The sequence below is a fragment of the Opisthocomus hoazin genome, chromosome 15 (assembly GCF_030867145.1).
Source record: "Opisthocomus hoazin isolate bOpiHoa1 chromosome 15, bOpiHoa1.hap1, whole genome shotgun sequence".
Taxonomy (NCBI): Eukaryota; Metazoa; Chordata; class Aves; order Opisthocomiformes; family Opisthocomidae; genus Opisthocomus; species Opisthocomus hoazin.
Window position 1 is genome coordinate 24,735,134 of NC_134428.1, and position 21,576 is coordinate 24,756,709.

The 21,576-nt window shown below is 53.0% G+C and overlaps 2 protein-coding genes across 3 annotated transcripts; one reads left to right on the forward strand and one right to left on the reverse strand.

Annotated features, from left to right (window-relative positions):
- Positions 1-1,682: 1,682 nt before the first annotated feature.
- CIAO3 (cytosolic iron-sulfur assembly component 3) lies at positions 1,683-15,172 on the forward strand. Its single transcript, XM_075436746.1, has 11 exons — positions 1,683-1,785; positions 3,504-3,599; positions 5,170-5,313; positions 5,639-5,771; positions 6,178-6,312; positions 6,546-6,664; positions 7,815-7,944; positions 8,190-8,262; positions 11,492-11,629; positions 12,695-12,852; positions 13,769-15,172. The coding sequence occupies exons 1-11, from the start codon at positions 1,720-1,722 to the stop codon at positions 14,005-14,007; spliced, it is 1,431 nt and encodes a 476-aa protein (XP_075292861.1). The 5' UTR covers positions 1,683-1,719; the 3' UTR covers positions 14,008-15,172.
- A 382-nt stretch (positions 15,173-15,554) lies between these two features.
- On the reverse strand, positions 15,555-21,174 carry LOC142363271 (hydroxyacylglutathione hydrolase-like protein). 2 transcript variants are annotated; one of them, XM_075436708.1, is made up of 8 exons: positions 21,016-21,174; positions 20,134-20,198; positions 19,931-20,048; positions 18,642-18,750; positions 18,358-18,461; positions 18,094-18,195; positions 17,931-18,007; positions 15,555-17,612 (listed from the first exon to the last, which is right to left on the reverse strand). In XM_075436708.1, the coding sequence occupies exons 1-8, from the start codon at positions 21,118-21,120 to the stop codon at positions 17,447-17,449; spliced, it is 846 nt and encodes a 281-aa protein (XP_075292823.1). In that variant the 5' UTR covers positions 21,121-21,174; the 3' UTR covers positions 15,555-17,446. The 2 variants fall into 2 exon arrangements, with proteins under 2 accessions (XP_075292823.1, XP_075292822.1); XM_075436707.1 differs by having other exon boundaries at positions 15,606-17,612; positions 17,931-18,010.
- Between the last annotated feature and the right edge of the window lie 402 nt (positions 21,175-21,576).

Genomic DNA, 21,576 nt, shown 5'->3' on the forward strand with positions numbered 1-21,576 from the left:
AGATCCTCTCCCACTGTACAGAAAATAGCAGCTTATCACATGAAAGAAATGACGTGCCAGATTTTGCGGTGGGATCTCCTGGCATACACCCTGCTGTAAGCTCACCATCACCGCGCAGAATTCCGCGTACAGGGTCAACTGGGAAGTCACGCTGGGTCACACCGAGCTCGCCGTGAACGAGCGGCAGGGCTCTTGCACACCGTGTGTTCCCCAGTGCTTTGCACAACCTGACTGTAACCGACTTCGCAGATGACTTTCACCCCTTCCCTTGGGAGCCTACTCCATCAGTAAAACATTTCCAAATGGGCTTATGGGAAAGCTATCAGGAGGCAGAATGGTTATTCCAGACCCTCGAACAAATCATTGTCTCCGCGGACAATCTCTGTGGATTCACAACTGATCAGATGCCTTAATATTTATTTCAGCACCTCCTGTAACTGGACGAGCAACAACATATCTGAAAAACCACACGTTTCAGATTTTTTACTGCATTCTCCCCCTCTGGCTACTAAACACCGTTCCGTAACATTATATCCTGCCCCTAAATGGTAAGATATTCTAGCACAGCTACACAACACTTCAACCAACACAGGTGCTTGCTTTCTTCAGAGCTCATCACTTCTTGACAATGATCTAGAGGTGCAGTTGCAGGGTGTTAAAGTCTGCAGAGTCTGGCGCACTTGTTGGCAGAGTATGTTGCCTGGAGCCCCATCTTCACACCTTAACCAGAGCTTTTGAGACTGCAAGGACAAAACCCAGAAGTGCTTTCAGGGTCAGGGCCTAGATGCTACCAGTTTCTCCTTGCGTTCTGTCGACAGCTATGCCTGGAAACGACATGCAGCTCTGCTTATTAACAGCACACTGCGCTTAGAACTTTCCAACTAGATACCTCAGGGTACTTCTACAGACAGTATAAAGGTTGGGGATTTTTTGTTAAACAAAGCTCCTGTCGGTATGTATTAGGTTGCATTCTGCAAGAGCTCGAATTTGCAAGGTTTTCCTTGAAACACCACCGACACTGCGACATCTCCAGGCAGGGTCTGCAATCAAGAAGACGCCAAGTTCTCAAGCAGAAAGCACTATAGCCTCCCCAGCCATCTTGAAAAACTGTTACACCACTTTCTCCGCTAATTCTCATGTAAATAAAAATGCTTTCTTCGAAGAACTACTCATTTCTCACGCTGAGCTTTGAACCACTAATACATAGAACATCAAGCACTTGCATGAATACGGCAAGCGGTTCAGGGAGGATTTACAGCTTTAAAGGCAGGAACATCATCAGCCACCGTGGTGGAAGAGCAGTCCCAAGAAGGGTGACGGGAATCCAGGCCACCCCACAAGCTCTAAGGCTCCGAGGACTCTCTGCAAGCACAAGCAGCCCAGCACAGGCCTCACCCTGCCCGTAAGGCCAGGGGCCCTGATACCTCCCTCTCCATAGCGCCTACACCTTACCTCAGCCTAACACACCTTCCACTGCGGCCAACAGACCGACAAACGCCCTGCAGGCAGCCTGCCCGAGGGATGCCCGGCCCTCTCAGCAGCAGAACCGCCCTTCCTCAAGCACCCCGCCCGCCATCACAACCCCCTCCTCCTCACAACCCGCGCATGCGCACCTCCGTCGCCGCCCTTTCCGGCAGTGTGGCGCTTCCCCCCCTTTTACGACAGTGTCGCGGCCCCGCCTACCCGCCGGCTGCCGCGCTCGGCGGCGGCGCGGCCGGGATGGCGTCTCTCTTCAGCGGGGTGCTGCAGCTGACGGACCTGGACGATTATATCGGGCCCTCCCAGGTGGGTGCGGGGGCCGGGGCCGCCCGGCTCTGCTCCCCCCGCCCCGGGTGGGCGGGAAGATGGCGCTGAGGGGAGGTGGGTGCGAGCCCGCGGCCGGGGCAGCAGCTCTGGGCCTGGGCAGGGCCTCTCGGCCTGGCAGCGGGGGCAGGCGGCCGCCCTTGGGTGCCGTTAGATAAAGCAGCGAAAGGAGAAGAGCACGGAGGGAGCGCGCTGCCTGCTGCAGCCGGCGGGCAGGGCACGGGGAGCGCGGCAGCGCCGGTCGCTGGGAGCAGCCGGAGAGAGAAATCGCGTCCCGGCAGCCAGTCCGTCATTCCCACCCCGATCTGGAAACTGCCCCGTTAAATGTTAATCTAAACACCCTCCCCCCCCCCAAAAAAAAAAAAAAAAAAGAAAAAAGCTTAAGCCTGAGCAAGTTTCGGTGCAGACTGCTCAGCCGCGCAGATGCTGATGCCAGTGCGCAGGAGCGGGTGGCGGAGAGGTGGGAGCGAGCAGCACGGACGGGTCAAGACAAGGGGGAATGGCTGTAAACTAAAAGAGGGCAGATTTAGATTAGATATTAGGAAGAAATTCTTCACCAGGAGGGTGGTGAGGCACTGGAACAGGCTGCCCAGAGAAGCTGTGGCTGCCCCCTCCCTGGCAGGGTTCAAGGCCAGGTTGGATGGGGCTCTGAGCACCCTGGGCTGGTGGGAGATGTCCCTGCTCATGGCAGGGGGTTTGGAACCAGATGAGCTTTAAGGTCCATTCCAACCCACCCCATTCTATGATTCTAAGACTCTTCCATTCGTAGTCTTCAAGCACTGGCAGAAGTACAGAATGGTAATCCTGGGTGTATTTGCTGACAAGTACAGCAGAAAATCTCTCCTGAAATGAGATCAGTGGAATGGGGCATAGCAAGCCCCGTTAGCTCTCCTTGCAGTACCTGGGTTTCCTGCTGAAGTCTTTCACGTAAATATGCGACCCACTTTCCTGTTTCAAGTCGAGATCATTGTTTGGTTTATTCAGTGAACACAACTGAAGAATCATGATGACTTGTTCCTGGTAGTCTCTGAATCTTGCAAAATGTTGTAAAGCTGGAGTAATTTAGGGGGGGAAGAGTGAAGATGTTGGCAGAATAAGGGTGGTAAAAGGCAAAGAGAATCCTAGCTGTAGAAGTAGGACAAGGAGTCGTAAGTTTCCTAAACAATAAAAATCGCACAAAATGCAAAAACACCCTTGAGACTTCATCACAGAACAATACAGAAAACTGGAAGCAGTCCATCTGAGGTCGTCACAGACCTTTCAGCATTAAATGCAACTTCATTGGCACTAGCCACATGTTGACTGTGGTGACCCCGCCTCCGTCGGTTAAAATTTGCGATGAAGAATGCACGATCATCTGTAAGATTTCAGAGGAGGACTGTGCAGGCGAGCCTCTGTTTCTTTCAAGGCTCCATAAACACAGCTGCGTTCTTTCAGAAACGACAGCAAAATTGTCCTCTGGTTTTGGTATGATGCTGGAGAAGTGTTCCTTCTGTAAGAAAGGGGTAAGCAGGTTTTGCTTTTGCGTTTTCCCTTGGTGGCTGTAGACGCTGTAAGTAAATCCAGCGTAGCTTAAGGGAGAGCAAGCGGCATTCACTCTGGAGCTCGTGCTTGGGTTTGGCAACGTAGTTTCTATTAAATGTAGCTCTTCCACACTTCATTGCTCCTCTCCTCACTTTCGGGCTTCGTTTCTCTTCCAGGAATGTATTAAACCTGTAAAAGTGGAAAAAAAGCCTGGAAAAGCAGCAGCTAAGATCAGGATTGAAGCAGATGGAAGCTATTTCCAGATCAATCAGGTATGTGTGATTTTTCCTTCATTATTGTGTAAAATATCCAGAAAACACGAGTGTACTGTTATGTATTTGAATAGACTGCAGTTATTTAATGCCTCAGAGAGGACCAAGATGTTACTAAAAGCATCGCTATCGCTGTCAGCATTCTCGTATCTTTCTTCCAAAGTCCAAATTTTTAATTACCTGGTTTTATGAGCAGTAATTCCAATTTTGTGTCAATCTTTTATGGTCTGAAACACTGACATTAGCTAGTGATGATTTGCAGTATAAGGGCAAATGAGCTGAGAAGTCTATTTTGCCATCAATACTTAAGTATTAGCAATTCCTAGATTATTTGCGACAATGTCTTTTATTGCATTCTGTCGTACAGCAGAATGCTCACTCACAAAGAGATTCAATTAGATATTTTTAAATTTTGCTCTGATTTTTTTTTAACTAATATTTCAAATTACTCGTTAAATAGCGTGCAGAATTCATAAGCCTCCTGCTTCCAAACCTAACGTTGAGTTTTGGAGAATGATTTTCCTGTTTACACAGGAAAGGTTAGTATTTCTTAGTTAACCAAGCTAGGAATTAATCTAGAAACATTACTTTCAGCTTTAAGCAGATGATGACCCTTTTGACTGAAAAAGAGGGATACAACACTTCTGAAGGAGTCTGGTTTCTTATTTTAACATTTTAATTTAGTAGTACCTAATTGCTCGGTCTGTTTCTGACTTTACTGAGGAGTTAAGTTTAAGGGGAGAGTCTCATGGGAAAACTGACTTATTCAGGTCAAATATTATGAAAAATATTTCCTTCCAGTGGCAAGCCACACGCCATCTTTGATATGCTGCCATACAGTTCTCCCATCAGTGTGCACGTAGGTTTTGCACACAGGAAGACTGCAGAACCCTCAGTGTCAATTAAAAAAGTTAGTGAGCTTGTAGTCTGGTTGCACAGTCTGTTTAAAAGAAGTGATGTTCAAGTTCCTGTGAAGAAACCGCTCCAGTGCTGCTCAATAACGTGAGCAGCATCTGTCAGAGGTGAGAAAGCTGGCGTGCTTTCTCCAGGGTGACGTTCAGTGCACTCTGGAGATCGGTGCTTAAAGGCTTAGGATCTCTGTGGTCTACAGTTGGGTGGCTGAAACAGCAGCTGCAATCTGTAGTATGTTAGCCATGCTAACCCAGTCTTCAGCCACCCACAAGGTGAAAACCAAGCAAGATGGACCCTATTTGCTTCTGGGATAGTATAATTTTGGTGTTTTGGACCAGCCCACCGGATAGCACAAATAATTGTGGCCTAAACAACTGGTTTTTATTTGATCAAAGTTATGTTCTTGGTCTTGCTAAAATTTCGCTGAAGTTCCTCAGCATATTTCATCTGTGTGCCAAAGAATCCTATTAAAAGGAGCAAACCTTAAAGATACTTGTCTTCCTCCTCATCTTACTAAAATAAAAAGGTACTTTTTCTTAATGATAAACCAAGAGCATAAAAGGGACAACATCCTTGTTACCAAATATAGTAAAGGTGGGAAAACTGCTCCCTAATTCTGTGCTGTGATCAGAACGGAGTCTAATCTGTTTCTTTCTAGGATGGAGGAGCACAAAAGCTGGAAAAGGCTAAAATTACTCTGAACGACTGTTTAGCTTGTAGTGGCTGCATTACGTCAGCAGAGAGTGTTTTAATCACTCAACAGAGCCATGAAGAGCTGTGGAAAATGCTAACTTTTAACAAGGTAGGTGACAAGTAGTGGCTAGGTAGGCTGCAGAGACTGAAAGTCTCAATAGGTTGGTGTGATGCGTCTGCAGAAGCACGCGTGGAAACAGCGCACGTAAAAATCAGAGATCTGAAGGATCTGAGGACATTCTCAGTGCGCTGTTGTGTTTGTTCTGATTTTTGAAAAGTAATCATGGGTTTGGAAAGGACTGTTAATATAGTAAGTGACTGACTTCAGAGTTAAGCTGGGGGATACTTTCTGATGTTCTGGTGCGCTGAAAGTTCTACGTGTGCCATATGAATATTGCCTGAACAGTGACGGTGTTTGTTTGGTTCTTTCAAAGACTGCTGCTCCCAGTGAACAGAAGTTGGTGGTGGTTTCTGTGTCACCGCAGTCCAGAGCCTCACTAGCTGCAAGATGTAAAATGGGTGTTCTGGAAACAGCAAAGAAGTTGACCGCGTTCTTAAAGAGTTTAGGCAAGTGTGGTATTGCGTTCTGTTAATCACAGAGGGGACTGCTGGGGTGTACGTTAAGCGTGACTGTTGGGTGCACACAAGGTTGAGATGTGATTTAACCCCCCCACGGACTCATAACGTTTCGTACCTGGCATTAGCTAAAATGCAAATTGTCTGCAACTTCAGTTGCATAATAAACTTGGAGCGATGGAAGGAAGGAGCTTTAAGCGATTTGCAGTCCTCCTGTCACTTTTGCTCATCTTACTTACGTGCTGCTGCGCCGGGGAAAAAGGTTCACCCTCGACTGCAGAGACTGATACCTGTAAAAAAGGCATAAAAAAGTTTGAATCCAATTTGACCAGAGGAGGTTTTTGGTGGTTTGCCGTATCTTTCTTGTGAATTTTAACACAGACGCTGTACTGCCTAGGTGTGCACTATGTATTTGATACAACGTTCTCAAGAAACTTCAGCCTATTGGAGAGCCAACAAGAGTTTGTAAAACGCTTTCGAAAGCAGTCTGAAGACAAAAAGGCTTTGCCAATGCTAGCTTCTGCCTGTCCAGGTACGGTTATTAAATTAGTATGGAAATAATAAAATGGCATACGAATAGTACACTAGAACAAAAAAATCAAAAAGCTAGTCAGAAAAGTTGAGATGGATAAATTTACTTAGAGGATTGCTCTGTTCACGATACAGAGAGATCTTGGTATTAAGCCTGGGGTTGGGGGGAGTGTGGGCAGAGTAAAGTGCTGCTTCTTACGTTTTAATTTCATTTGCTAATTACGCTTTTATCAGGTTGGATCTGCTATGCAGAGAAAACCCATGGCAGTTTCATCATTCCGTACATCAGTACCACCAAGTCTCCACAGCAGGTCATGGGCTCCTTGATCAAGGGCCATTTTGCAGAACAGCAGGTAAGGGTCCGAGGTATACTACGCTTAATGGCAAACTGCTAAAATTGAACGCTTTAAGCTGGTACTTTTTTATTTTGCTACATGTTATACGTTAGAGTTTAAAGGTAAAATTATCTTGCAGAAGCCAGCAAAGGCAGCATCTTTCTCACTTCTATTTTATCAAATGAGAAGTTAGCAACTAGGGCAGTAACGCTAAGCACACGCTGCATGGACTACTTAAAACCTCTGCGTGTTATTTGGGAAGGCTGGAGAAACTTATTTTTCAGTGTCCCCGTGCTCCCATCTTGCCTGTGTGTGGTATTTTCATGTTGTTTAAAGCCGGTGAATAACTTAAAATAAACTACCCCAAGACAAAACTTCAGTCAGTGCATACGTGCAGATCATGTCTTGTCTAAAAGTTACTTGCTTGTTCCCAGCTTAATGTTCTGTTTCAGTTTGACATAGTTCTGTTCTCCGTCTTTAACCTTTGGAGTCTTTCCAAATGTAAATTTGATATTTAAAGACTGGAGTTATACTAATGGCCTAGATTCGTCCAGTAAGAAACTGAAGCGCCACTTCTGATTGCATGATTTATTGTCCATTAATGAGCAGTGGTTTAACACTTGCATTAAGTAAATGCTGACATCTGCATACTTGTTACAAGAATTGGCAGCTACTGAGAATATTTGACACAAGATGCTGAAACAATAGCCTTGAGTCAATGACTTGTTTCCTCGGCTGTGCTTATTTCTTGGACGGTCATGAGGTTTTTTTATTTGGCTCCAGATCATTTCTTAGTTGCTGATGCAGGGGCTGGGTTTTAGTAGCGTGGAAGAAGCACATGCTCGAACTGCACAGTTAGGAGTTCACTTACTGCCTGACTTTGTCTGGATTGTCTGCACTGGCGAAAGGAGGGGAGGGGAACCTGGAAAAGACCACACTGCTGACACTTGCTACAAACTAAAACTGGGTTCTATGAGATAAATACTTTAATGTACGTGTAAATGCGTGTGTGTGTATTAAAAAAAATAAATGCTCAGTAATAGTGGGGAGTATTTCCAGAAGCGTGGTGGCATTAGTTTCGTCATTCTCATTTGTACCTGGAAAACATCTCCCTCAAGACGGGTTTGGTATTGGCCAATCCAACTGCACAGCTTTGTCTTTCTTCCAGCACTTAACACCTGACCAGATATACCATGTAACAGTGATGCCCTGTTACGACAAAAAGCTAGAGGCTTCAAGGCCAGACTTTTTCAACCAAGAGTACCAAACTCGTGATGTGGACTGTGTAATCACCACGGGTAAGCAGAGCCAGAGGTAGTCCAGCTGATTTCTGGAAGCCTCAGAGCAAGGCGTTTGCTAGTTCTAATAACCCTTTGTCTCCGATGGAGGATGTAGTCTATGGATATTGCTGTGTGATGACACTTTAATAATGCAAATCATGTCCTGGTAAAAATTGCAGATGCAGTCTGATGTACTGATCTGTGGATTACGTTTTCCTTTATCCCCAAAATAAGAACTTTTTATGTCTGTGGTTCTCTTCTAGGAGAAGTGCTAAAGTTGTTGGAACAAGAAGGAGTGTCTCTATCAGGTGTAGATCCTGCTCCCTTGGATACCATGTAAGAACAAAATCTCATTTGCATCGTCAGTCGTGTTCTTTTGCATCCACAGTTTATAGAGTTCTGCAACAGAATTTGCCTTTTCACTAATGTTCTACACGAGGCTGCACGTGCTTGCGTTTGGTTTGTTTTCTTGTGTCACTTGAGTCAGTACAATTGTCCGTTAAAATACTTAATCTGCAGAATATGATGAATTTCCACTTTTGAAGAATCTGTAACTATTTGCTCTGGATTTTAGTGGCCCAAGGATGAGCAGCTCTCCCTGTAAATCAGCAGGATTGCTGGAATTAGCATAGTAAGAGTATAATGGCAAAACATTGTGCAGAGAAGTACAAATCGCGTGACGGTCATTTACTTCAGTTACTGCTACTTACAGTAGAGCTGGTGGAACCCCTCAAAAATCTACCTGCAAACTTTGAAAAGTGAAGGAAGCTAGAGCAGTGATAAAAGAGTTTGCTAATAGAAAGCCTGTTACCGCACTGTGCTCAGTTTGCTTGTTTCTGTTCCGAGTTCAGACCTACTGCGAGGATTCCAGAATTAAAGCATAAATAAGAAATATTTAGGTCACTCAGAGACTCTAAGGATTAGCTGTTTGTAAAAAAATGAGATGTATAACATGTGCAAAGCAGATGAGGCTTTAGTTGCTTCAGCTGAGAAGTAACATCTGGTGAAGTGACAACTGCACAGAGATCTAAGTGACTACAGAAACATTAAAATCACATTTTACTCGTCGAAACTGCCACGCAGTGGTGGCTCCGCACTGAACGCTAAACCAAAGCATTCTCCTCTTCAGTTTAAAAGAAATATCTTTGTAGCACTTTGCCTGTTAATAAATAGAGGGGCTACACATGTGGCAACCTTTAAGAATTATAAAAGATGATTAAATATATCATTCGAAAATTTACTGCTCAGGCTCTTTAAGTTCTTAGATGAAATTTTGGTACCCCAAATTCACAGCATCTAGCCCATGATTAGAACGTGATGCAAGTCTGCGTTCAGCTGTACCCCTTGCAGATGCAGCACTCTTGTTTGAAACGTGGGTGATTTCTAAACAGGCGTCAAGTCTTTCCAGTGCTGCCAAGCGCCATGGGCAGCCTCTGCTCGAGAGCTGCCTGATCAGCACCTGCACGTGGCAGAGCTGTGAAGGGAAGCGTCCTTACATCCAGCCTACTTCCTAGATTAGTTTTAACTGTTCTAAACATCGGTCACTCCTGTGCTTCTGGAGAGAAGGAGAATGTGAGATGGTCTATTGCTTGATTTAAAATAACATTCGTGCCCAGAGCTGTGGCTTCCTGCTGCTGCATTTCCGTGGGTCGGTAGGTGTAGGCTGCACATAACACTAGCACAGATCTATTTATGCATGCTTTTTCCAGGATGTCTTCTTCTGTCATAACATATGCACAGATTGCTTTCACATCAAAAAAAGAAAAGTATCCTCAGCTGTAATAAACAGCTGCGTGGTTGAGTCCTAAAAGTACAACTTCAGAAGCTGCCCATGTAAACAAGCACTGCTGTTCTGCTGGCTTTATTGTTACACCGCTAGCAGAAAATTGAGGAGACAAAAAGATTCAAAGTGTTTGGGTCCCCTTAGGAGATGACATTATGGAAGTGTCAGTTATAACGTAGAACTGAATGTCTAATTCCTTGATAAAATCTCTGGCCAACAACTCGGGAGTACATTCTGCGCGCGAGGGCTCATGCTCCTGGTGATGAAGTGCCTCTATAACCTTTTGCTGGCTTTAACGTACTGGGTGAATTGACTGGTTACAAACAGCACGTATTCCTCAGAGCTGGGAGCGTTCACATCAGCAGCCCAATGGCTGTTGTTCTGCTTTATCCTCCAGCACGTGGAAAAGCCCATTAAGAGGTTATTGCATTTGGCAGCGAGAAGGAGGTAAAGTGCCAGAAATCCCAGGACTTTTGCTGGTGTAATCGTTTGCTCCAGGCCGGCGCTGAAGCTTACTGGCAGCCTCATGCTAAGAGAGTAGCAGTACGTGAGGCCGGACACACTGAAACGTCTTGTTAATGAAGCTCAGTTCCTGTAAACAAGATCAAATTAAAAATAGTTTCCGAGGGTGATTGCAGGCTAAAGTGTTGCCTTCTGCAGTTCTCCCAAAGCTCAGATTTTATCTGCAAGAGGCAGCATCTTCGATTTGACTTGGAGCTGTTTGGCCTGAGTTCAAGTGTTTTCCCTTCTGCAGCTGTTAGCAGGAGAATGCAAGTGTCACTGCCTGAGGAGTGCTGCAAGCAGATCCCTCATCTCGTTACTCTCTCATAACAAAAGCTATTGTTGTGGCTCCCATCTGGTGAGCTATTCTCAAGAAACATGATCTTGACCTCTGAATAGCTGGTTGTGTTTTGGCGTGTCAGTGAGATGGAATTATTTTTGCAGAATTAGAATAACAGAACTTACATTAACATAGCTGTTCAACACCAAAGACGTGCTGAACTTGAACCAGGATCCTGCTGAGGACAGCCATGTAGGGAGCAGATGTCCTGGCATCCTTAGGTCTGTTCACCTTTGTTGCTTAACTTTAAGCACATGAAATCACAGCAGCGCGGATTTCGTCTCTCTGTGCCCGTGGTCATGGCACCGACACCTCCCCGAAGCGTTCGCTCGTGTCCCAGCAACCACATCTGAAGTAGCTGCTGTCAGAAAAAGCATTGTAGCACAGAACTAGAGCTTGCAATAGTGAGCTCCGCTGTTGTTGGTGTTGCAGAAAAGCTTGAACATGGATGAGATGTCTCTTAACGGAGACGGGACTTCTGCTGGGCTGTGTTCCCCGAGGGAGGCACAGGGTGCACAGACCCATACCACCGTTTCCCTCCTCCCCTTTCTAAGTGCAACCCAGGAGGTTTGTAGAGGTGTTAAGCAGGAAGCTAACACAATACGCATGTCAGGTAATTGCCCTTGTAACTGAAACATTCCCAAACATGTTTTTCATATGTGAAGATGAAGCTGGCAGTGCACAGGTCAGGCCTTGTGGCATGTGACAGTATTTCCTCTGAGCCTGACCCAAGGGCTGCTAGGCAGCACAGGGTTAAGTCTCCTGGGCTCTGAAGCTGGAAACAGTTGGTTCCCAGGAGAAAGGGAAAAGCTAGGAGCTCAAAGGGGGCTGGTCTGTGGCTGCTTCTGGTGGTTTTGAGTCCCCTGGACTTTCGCATTTGTGCTGGCTGTTCCGTTTTAGCAAAGATGCCCCTAAACCTGTGTCTTTCTTCCTTTCCCCAGGTTTAGCAGCGCTGCAGGAGAGGAGCTCACTGGCCACTCCGGCGGTGGCTCGGGCGGCTATTTGGAGCACATATACAAGTACGCAGCCAAGGAGCTCTTTGGAATTCAAGTGGATACAATTCAGTACAAACCTTTGAAGTAAGAAGTTTAAAGTCCTACAGAAAGCCCTATTTTTATTGCAGTTCTGCTCATGCTGTTATCTTGCTGATAGGCTGAAACTTTCTTTGCAATGTTAAGCATTTTACTTCAAGGCATGGGAATTGGCTTCTCACTCCCACAGTTGCCGAGCTATAAATCAGCCAGCGCTCTGTGCAGCCTTTCCCTTGGAGACTCGGAGTCCCTTCACCACCCACACGCTTTATTCTGGCCTGATGGATTTTCCCAGTGTCAAGTTGCAGACAATTTTTAGAGTAATTTGGAAGACAGAGCTTGCATGGATCTGGGCTTCCTCACCCGCGATCAGACCAGTAAATTAGATGTATTACTAATCTAGCTATTGCAGAAGAGAAAAATCTTGTGTCAGGGCTTTGGGGCTCTGTTCTGACTGTGTTGTGGCAAGACAGAAAACAAGTCACTTGAGTTTGAGCATGGAGGCTCATTCAGCTGAGGTTCCTGCTAGCTTCCCAGGTGGGGCATTAATGTAGCCTTTGTAATGAATTATTTCCCTGATTAGCAGTGTTTGTGTTTAGGATTGTCTGGTCTGGGAAGCCAAAGGAACAGTCCCCCCAAGTCTCAACATAAAATACTTGATGAAATTCAAATTACTGATTCTTCTATCAGGAACGGGTATTTCCACTGACCCGAGAAGTCTGGAAGCCTGCAGTAATGGTTTGCTCCCTGGTTTTATGACCCACTACAATTTAAAAGTTTCCTCAGTGGCCTCACTAATGTATAAGTTGGCTGAAGCCAACTCAGAAGGCCTGTCACAATGAAACTTTTGTTTAGGCTCCATTTGCTTCGATTTTAAGGATTTATTCAACACAGGTGTTCTGCAGCAGACTCAGTTTGGGTGGCAGGTCCTCAAACGAGACTGCAGAAGGCTCTGTAAGCTGGTTCCTTCATCTGTGTTGTTTGGGTGGCCAAGAACTAGGACAGCTTTCTCAAAAAAGATTTCACAAAGAACTTTGTTTTAGCACAGGGCTCTTTGAAGTTTAAAATGGAAGCTAATTTGGACAAGACATTTTCTCTGCTCTGGTTCCTCAGAAACAAGGACTTCCAGGAGGTGACGCTGGAGAAGGATGGAGTGGTCCTGCTCCAGTTTGCTTTGGCATACGGGTTCCGAAACATACAAAACTTAGTGCAAAAGCTGAAACGAGGGAAGTCGCCCTATCACTACGTTGAAGTCATGGCCTGCCCGTCGGGTAAGACTGAGCACCACTGGTACAATCCGTAGCTGTAAGAAGCTGTAGGAAACTCACTAAAATACGAGAGCAGCAGGCGATTTCTCACATCCTGAATGTTGTGGCAAAGCCTTCAAACTCTGGAGATACGATAGTCACAGCATCAGAATTTCAGAGTTGTTTGCGTGTGTGTTTTCCTGCCTAGAAGCTAGTATTTCCTCAGGATTTAAGTAATTACAGTTAAATTCCATTATACAAAATTTGCACGACTGGTGCTCTTGAGGAGGTCCTCCTGGTTTTCTGAGCTCTTTGGTACACGAGGAGATTCTTCCTCTGAAATGGCACAAAGCTGACCATCGTGCTTGTAGAGAACGCTCACTATGGCCGGTTAACAAAGTCGCTTTCTACCTGTTTTATTCCCTATTCCACTTTCTGCAACCCCTCCTATTTCTTCCTCCTGCTTCTCTTAGAATCTGCCAGTGGAGAGCACAGGCAGCCTGGACCCAGCCCGCAGTGCTGCTGAGCTGCTGCTCTCGGCACGCCGAGCGACCGCTCCCTCCCCGAGGGCCCACACAGCTGCTCAGCACCGCGCCGGGCAGCCCCACGCTGCGCAGCCCGGCTCACGGCGCAGAGCCAGCGCGTACCGCAGGGCTGCTCAGCTTACCTTCAGCTCACACTCCAAGGCCAGTCTCTCCTGGGCTGTCTTCTGGAGGCACAGGAGCCAGAGCTCCCCACTGCTCCTGACCTCTGCCTGCACTGGGGACCAACAAGCCCCACTGCAGGAGCCAAGGGCAGTTATAAGGGTGTTCTCGTTTCTGTAACTGTTTGCAGCTGCAGAGTAAATTAACTGTTGTTGGCTTGTTGGGGTGTTTTTTTTTCTGCTAAAGCTGAAGTGCTTCCCAAACTCAGTAAGGTTTTCTCACTTTGTTGCACTCAGGCTGTTTAAATGGCGGCGGTCAGATCAAACTCGACAGTGAATCCAGCAAGGAGCAGCTTCAGCAAGTCGAGAGGCTGTACGACTCTCTTCAGAGCGAAATCCCAGAGAAGAACCGGACTGTGACTGAGCTGTACGAGCAGTGGCTGGGTGGCGCGGGCTCAGAAAAGGCGGCGAGAGCTTTGCACACAGAGTACCACGCCGTGGAGAAACCGAGCGCTGGATTTAACATCAAATGGTGAAGACTGACGCCGTGAAGCCCGGATACAGACACTCGGTGCCTTTTTAACTCAGTTATATTTAAGATTCTCAAAAGACAGCTCAAGTTCTGTGCCATCCCTGGGAGTTTGCGATTTCTGACTCTCGTTAGGGATGAGAAGGTAACGCGCATATAGGCAGGCAATATTAATTCCTACAGCTTTATAGTTGTTGAAGTGATGTAAATAAAAACCAAATGCTGACTTAAAACACATGTCGAAAGAAGCAGTACTGCATCCTGGCCTCTACACAGTCGAAGAACTAAATCTGCACTCCCTTTACAACTCTGTTCCTCCCAGAACTGATGAATTTAGGGTACTGAAGGACTCGGCTTGCAGTGGGCTGTCGCCTCACTGAGGCGAGCTTCGTGCGACGTGACGGGCCTTACTCGTCCAGGCCTCGCTGTGTTACGGCTGTCTCTGGTGGGACAGCCTCGTTTCGTTACGAAGGGTCTCCTTGGACCTTGGGTCCTGTTCTTCTGTTCCACTGCTCCTGAGCGGCTGCCCTCGTGGTCCCGCTGCAGCACCTGGCCGAGGGGCTGGGTGCCCGCCGCCGGGCACCGCGGCGGAAGCGGCGTCTGCTGGGCGGTTCTGCTGCCTGCTGAAATGTGACTGGAATGAATGCTGGAGAACAAAAAGCTACAGTGATTTTTTTTGTTTTTTCTGTTAATTGTAACAATTGTCTGTAACTCTGGGCAATTCCATCTCTCTTTCTCCCCCTAAACGCGCAGTAGAGTCACAGAGCTGTCACACTCCCCGTCCTCAGCAGCCAGTTACCGACGGGTAAAACCCTTCCGTTCAGAGAAAACTATTTTTTACAGTGTTTCGAGTGAGGATTTCTTGCCATCTTTATTTCCAGCGAAGGGCAAAGTCCTTGGTGTCTGCGAAAGGTGTTGCAACAGCTAATGGCAGGTGGCTGCGAGATGTAAAATTGCAACAAGCAGTTTACCCGCACAGTCCGAGAGGTCGGTACAGACACATCTGGCTTCAGGCAGCGCGTTGCCAGACGGCGGATGGATGGGGAACGGATTTGGTCTCGTTACTGGAGACGCTGCGTGCGTGTCCTGCTCTCCGTGTTCTCACATACGGGCATTTGCAGAACTATTTACAGAAAAGCAGCGGAATGAACAACTCTGCTTTGGTCTGTTTACTCCGAGTATCAGAGTGTCTGAGGTTACCGGGGGTGGGGAGGGAAGGCGGCAGCGGGGGGCTCTGCAGCTGCGCCTGCACTCGAGGGGAAGGGGCGCTGGCAGAGGGGGGAGCTCCCCTTGCGACTGCAAGATATGAATATATGAATATTTCTCCTTTTTCCCATCACTGCTATGTGAGGAAGAAGGACTGTGCAGAGGGTAAAGCGGCTGAAACCTGACCACAAAGCCACCGCGCCGCTGTGCTCCTTCAGAGCAGATGCAGAGGGGCCTGGTGACTGCGCCCGGCCCAGGCTGCAGCCTCGCCCACACCCCCGTCCCCCCTCAGCCGCGCTCGGCTGCCGCAGGCCGGGAGCTCCGGGCTGTCGGGGAGCAGCCAGCAGACCTCGGCCTCGCCACGGCGTCCCTGGCAGCGCGCCGGCGTCCTGCTCAAGGCCTCCTCCGGCCTCTATGCAACGTAAGCCAACAGCGCAAAGGACATTTTTAAAACATTTTTAATGAAAAGCTTTACGTTTGCCAGGTGTTGCTGATCACTTAGTGAGTTCACAGTGTTGGTAAGGCGAGAGCCCCCCACGGCTTCCCCCTCCCCACCCCAGCCACGCCGTCCCACACGCTGCGCTGAACCGGGACAGATCCACCTGCGGCAGGAGACGCCGACGCAGAGCCAGCCCAACGCGCTGAAACGCCGAGCCCGTCACCGCCACGTCGGTGCGAAGAAAAACCTCCTGTTCCTGGTGAGGACACGCGCGGCCGGCCAGAAGGGTGCAAATAAATAAAACTCAAGTAGCTGGAGAGTGAACAGTGCAGGGGGGGGTCCACATTTTGTCTCTTCGCCGGTGACCACGTTACCAACGCGCGCGCCGCTAAAGCCGTCGCAGGACTCTCTGCTCGCAACGCAGCGAGAGCTCGGCTCCCGCCGGGGTACACAGGGCAGCCTGGGCTGCTCCCAGCCCCGCAGCCGCTATCAGCGGGACCAGACGCGGTCCCGGGGCCCTCCCCGAGCAGAGGCGGGCGCGTCTCCCCCAGGTGCAAACAAACCCAGAGGAGCCCCGGGAGCCTCTGCGAACGCTGCCTTTACGTTGCCACCGAGTCGCTCCGAGGCAGCAGCACCGAGGCGACGCGTGCAGCAGGACCAAGCCTTCCCCTCCCGTGGGGGAGAGCGGATTCTAGCACTAACTTCACAAAAACTAAAACCTTTGTCTAGTTTCTAGCCAGGGAAGAAACGGCCGTGAGCCAGGCGTCAGTAGTAACGGCTGCAGTTCGCAGTCCATGCATGAAAGACCCTGAAGTCAACTCCATTCCAGTGTTGGGAACGATAAAAGTTTGTGTAAAACGACAGCGTGCGGCGCAGGATGGCGGGACCAGTCCCTCCGTGCTCACGCGACCGACGCGCGACGGGCGGCCCCGAGCCAGCCGCACGCGCGGGACGCCGAGGCGCAGCCGACACCGGAGCCGTGCCCCGCGCAGCACCCTGCAAGCCCAGACCCCTCGGCGGGATCCCCACGGCTGCTCAGAGCCACCGGCGAGCCCTGGGGCTTGCCCCAAAAGAAAAAAAAAACCCACAGACTACCGGTTTGTAACGCAGCTCCCCGCCACCCGCAAACAAAAGCTCTGCGCATTTCCCAGGCTTAAAAAAATCAAAATACAGCACGGATTCTGCGCAAACTGCAGGCTCAAGAGGCTGAAGAGCCGCTCCCCAGCTCCTGCACTAAAGAAAAGGCCACGAAAAGGGAAGCTTCAGCCCAGTGGTTCCCAGTTCTCAGTCTTGGGGGGGGGAGCAGCAGCGGGCGCGCAGCGGCACGTGGTTTGCTGCCGAAAAACTGCCTCGCGCCTTGGGAAGAGTTTTACAAGGCCCGGGGGTCGGAGCGCGCTCTCCTCCGGCCCGATCTCCACCCGAGCGCGCTCCGCAGGGTCGCAGCTCCCCTGGCTCCCGCAGGCAAAGGGCTGCAGGAGGGGTGGCAGCTCCTGCACCCACCGATGTGGATGTCACGAGCACGTGCGCGTCCGCTCCTCCAAAAGACCTCCTGATCCTCGGGCAGGAGCAACCGCGGCGACCCGCTGCCGGCACCCGCGCTCCCTTCCCTCGGCGAAGCTCCCCGGGGCGTCGGGCACGGCGCTGGAGGGAGCAGAGCCCAGCAGCCGCAGAGCGAGCGGGTGAAAGACAAAAAAACCCCTTCCCGAGGGGTCTCACGGGAGCGGAGTCCGAGCCGGGCGGACGCAGCCCCGGAGGAACCCGCGACGGGACGCTGCGAGGTGGGAGCCACCGCCATGGCTGCTCACTTCTTCTCGAGGAAGGGGCTGAAAAGTCCCCAGTCGAAGGCCAGCATGGCCGGGGGATTGGGCCGCTCCTTGGGCTTCTTGAAGTTGTCCTTCTCGGTGCGGAGGGTCCTCAGCACCTCCACCGGGTCCGTCTTGCCCGTGAACTTCTGCAAGGGCTCCTCCCTGTAAGGAGATCGGCTCTGCTGTCACCGCGGGGAGCGGGATGGGGACCCCCCTCCCCGCTGGGACGGACAACGGGGGGGTCGCGTCCCCGTGCTGGGTGGCTGCTGGGGCTCACGGGGCTGCGTTGCAGGAACCCCCAGCTGGGGGGTGCAGGACCCCGCGTCCGGGCACCCTCCCCTCCCTCAGGGCTTGGATTTCCCACCGGCTGGCGAAGCCACTGGGAGAAGGGGTGACGCTGGGGGGAAACGGGGAGCAGAGCCTGGGGGCAGGACCACCCACCGGGGCCCGTCGCACCCCCCCGGTGCCGGCGCCGCTTACGTGACCCGCAGGAAGGGGTTGTAGAGGAACTCCTCCTGCAGCGTGGAGGGCACCGTGGGCAAGTCCTCGTCATCCCGCTGCTGCCGAGGAACCAGAGACATCCAACAGCCCGCCGGCACCCAGCACCCCCTCCACCCCCCCCGGCAGGGGCACGGCCACTCACTTTGGCCCACGCCAGTTTCTTCTTCACCACTTCATTCTCCGGTTCCACTTTCAAGGCGAACTTGAGGTTTCGGACGGTGCACTCGTGGCCACAGAACACCTTCTGCAGCGCCAGCGGGAAGCACCCGGCGTCACCCACGCACCCGGCGCCGGGTCCAGCCCACCCCGGTCCCACTGCAGCCCCAGCCCCGGGCACGGCGGCAGCCTTGAGCCCTCCCCCACCCCGATTCTGGGGTCCGTCCCGGGGGTGACACCAGGCACTCACCGTCTCCTTCGGCAGAGTCCCCAGGGTTTGGGTGAGGTTGGTGTACATCTGCTCCGCCGTCCCCTCGAAGAACTTCCCGCAGCCTCCCACGAACAGCGTGTCGCCTGCGGGGACAGGGGGCTGGGCACGGAGGGGACCCTGGCCCCGCTCCCGGGGACCGCGTGGGTGCTGGGTGGGAGCCCCCACGCACCGGATTCGCCCCGTGAGCGCTGGGGGGGGCGGGCAGGCAGCATGACCCCCCCATCCCCGGTACCCCCCAGTGCACGTCGTCAGGGTGGGGGTACCTGAGAACAGAGCCGGAGCGTCCGGGGAGCCGTCCTCCCACATGAAGTAGCACATGTGGCCCGAGGTGTGGCACGGGGTGAAGAGGCACCGCACCCGGATGGCCCCAAACTGCGGCAGGGGGAGAGGGTCAGGACCCCGCCGGGGCAGCCAGACCCCCCCAGACCCCTCGGCATCGCCTGCCTGGGGCCCAGCGGGTTGCAGGCACAGCGGGGGTTCGGATCAGCCCTGGGTTGCAAGCGACTGCTGCGATGGCGTTCAGCAGCAGGGTCCCCCTCAGCTGGGTCCCCCAGCGCAATCCCAGTGGGATGGGATGGGATGGGATGGGATGGGGATGGGACGGGGATGGGGACAGGATAGGGATGGGACGGGGATGGGATGGGGATGGGGACGAGGATGGGGACGGGGATGGGGATGGGACGGGGATGGGACAGGGATGGGGATGGGGACGGGGATGGGGACGGGGATGGGGATGGGACGGGGATGGGGACAGGATAGGGATGGGACGGGGATGGGATGGGGATGGGGACGAGGATGGGGACGGGGATGGGGATGGGACGGGGATGGGACAGGGATGGGGATGGGGACGGGGATGGGGACGGGGATGGGGATGGGACGGGGATGGGACGGGGATGGGGATGGGGACGGGGATGGGACGGGGATGGGACGGGGATGGGAATGGGGACGGGGATGGGACGGGGATGGGACGGGGATGGGACGGGGATGGGACGGGGATGGGGATGGGGACGGGGATGGGGACGGGGATGGGGATGGGACGGGGATGGGACGGGGATGGGGACGGGGATGGGACGGGGATGGGGATGGGACGGGGATGGGGATGGGGACGGGGATGGGGACGGGGATGGGGACGGGGATGGGGACGGGGATGGGACAGGGACGGGAATGGGACAGGGATGGGGATGGAAAGGGGATGGGGATGGGGATGGGGACGGGGATGGGGACCGGACGGGGATGGGACAGGGACGGGAATGGGACAGGGACGGGAATGGGACAGGGGATGGGGATGGGACGGGACGGGGATGGGAAGGGGACGGGAAGGGGACGGGGATGGGACAGGGATGGGACGGGGATGGGGTTTCTCCTCCAACCCAGCGTTCCCACATCCCAGGGCACAGGGAGCCCGAGCACGGCTCCAGGCAGCCACCAACCCCGTCAGGTCCCGGCTCGGTGCCGCACCGCTGGGCACCGCACCATCACCCGGCTCCGCTCCCCGCCATGGCCCCGCACCGTGCCAGCCGCCCCGCGGGGCACGACCCGTTCGGCCACGCACCGTCAGCTCCTGGCCGTGGGTCACCTTGTGCGTCAGGGCCCCGATGCGCTCGTCGGCGCCGTACACGCGCAGCCCGGGGCACAGCCGCGCCAGCTCCTCGTTGCCCCTCGCGTGGTCCCTGCGCCAGCAGAGGAAGGAATGGGCGCTCGGTCCCGCACCGGGCACGGCCACCCCCGGCCCCCCGCTCGCGCCGGTGCCCGTACCAGTGGTGGTGGGTGGTGAGGATGGCCCGGAGCACCACGTCCTCCTTCCGGATGATTTCCAGCAACTGAAACGGCCGCAGAGCAGAAGGAAGTGAGGTGACGACGCGCACCCGCTGCCACCGCGCCCAGCGCGGGACGTGTGTCCCGTACGGCTCCGCGGTGAGAGGCCCGCAGCAGCGCAGGGCTGAACCCGAGGAAGAACTTCTTCCCTCTGAGGGTGCCGGAGCCCTGGCCCAGGCTGCCCAGGGAGGCTGTGGAGTCTCCTTCTCTGGAGATATTCCAGCCTCACCTGGACGCGGTGCTGTGCAGCCTGCTCTGGGTGACCCTGCTTGGGCAGGGGGTTGGGCTGGGTGACCCACAGAGGGCCCTGCCAACCCCTGCCATGCTGGGATTCTGGGATTCTATGTTCAGCTGGAGCTTCCTCTGCTTCAGTTTGTGCCCGTTGCCCCTTGTCCTGTCGCTGGGCACCACTGGAAAGAGTCTGGCCCCGTCCTCCTGACCCCCACCCTGCAGATATTTAGAGGCATTTCTAAGGTCCCCTCTCAGCCTTCTCTTCTCCAGGCTGAACAAGCCCAGCTCCCTCAGCCTCTCCTCGTAGCAGAGATGCTCCAGTCCCCTCCTCATCCTCGTAGCCCTGCGCTGGACTCTCTCCAGTAGCTCCTCATCTTTCTGGAACTGGGGAGCCCAGCACTGGACACAGGACTCCAGACGGGTCCCCAAAGCAGCAGGGCTCGAAGTGGGGACACGCTCCCAAGCCCCTTTTCGGGGTCATTCTCGCTCGCTTTGGGGCCTGACCAGGACCCAGCCCCCCCTCCCCACGCGGGACGCGGCCCCCCCCCCCCCCCCCCCCCCCCCCGGCAGTCACAGCTCCCCCCCCCTCACCCTCCTGGGGACCGCGGGGTCCACGGCGACGGCGTCCCGCGTGGCCTCCTCGATCACCAGGTACATGTAGTTGTCCTCCAGCACCGAGATCACCTTCACCTTCATGGCCCCCCCACTCCCTGCCCACGCGTGACGCGGCGGCTACCTGCGGGCGGCCCCTCCCCGCGGCGCGCGGCCGCGCCCCGCCCCACGCAGCGTGACCCCGCCCCGAGGTGCAGTGCGGGGCGGGGTCACGCTGCGTGGGGCGGGGTCAGAGACCGCGCGGCCCCGCCCTTTTCCCCCCTCAGGAGGGGAAACCCCCCCCACCCCGCCGTGGGAGGCAGAGGGGGGGGACCCCCGCACCCCCCCCGCGAGGGGTGCGGGGAAGCAGGAGCCGAGCCGCGGGCGTGCGCGGGCACCCGGCTGCGGGGCCCCCCCCCCCGCACCCCGAATCGCCCCCGCTGCCCCCCGAGAGGGGTCCAGGTGGCCAACGACCATCGTTAGCCCCCCAAAAATATCAATAAATCAAATTATGAGGCAAAAAAATGCAGTCTCACGGGCGGCCGGCGTTCAGGAGGCCGT

Bases quoted from the DNA above. Each gene is read 5' to 3' on its own strand.
- CIAO3 (XM_075436746.1), top strand. From the start codon at position 1,720: ATGGCGTCTCTCTTCAGCGGGGTGCTGCAGCTGACGGACCTGGACGAT. The intron at 3,600-5,169 runs GTATGTGTGATT...GTTTCTTTCTAG, and splicing joins GCTATTTCCAGATCAATCAG to GATGGAGGAGCACAAAAGCT. The intron at 6,665-7,814 runs GTAAGGGTCCGA...TCTTTCTTCCAG, and splicing joins GCCATTTTGCAGAACAGCAG to CACTTAACACCTGACCAGAT.
- LOC142363271 (XM_075436707.1), bottom strand. From the start codon at position 21,120: ATGAAGGTGAAGGTGATCTCGGTGCTGGAGGACAACTACATGTACCTG. The intron at 20,199-21,015 runs GTGAGGGGGGGG...CGGCCGTTTCAG, and splicing joins ACCCCGCGGTCCCCAGGAGG to TTGCTGGAAATCATCCGGAA. The intron at 17,613-17,930 runs GTAAGCGGCGCC...ATCTCCTTACAG, and splicing joins AACCCCTTCCTGCGGGTCAC to GGAGGAGCCCTTGCAGAAGT.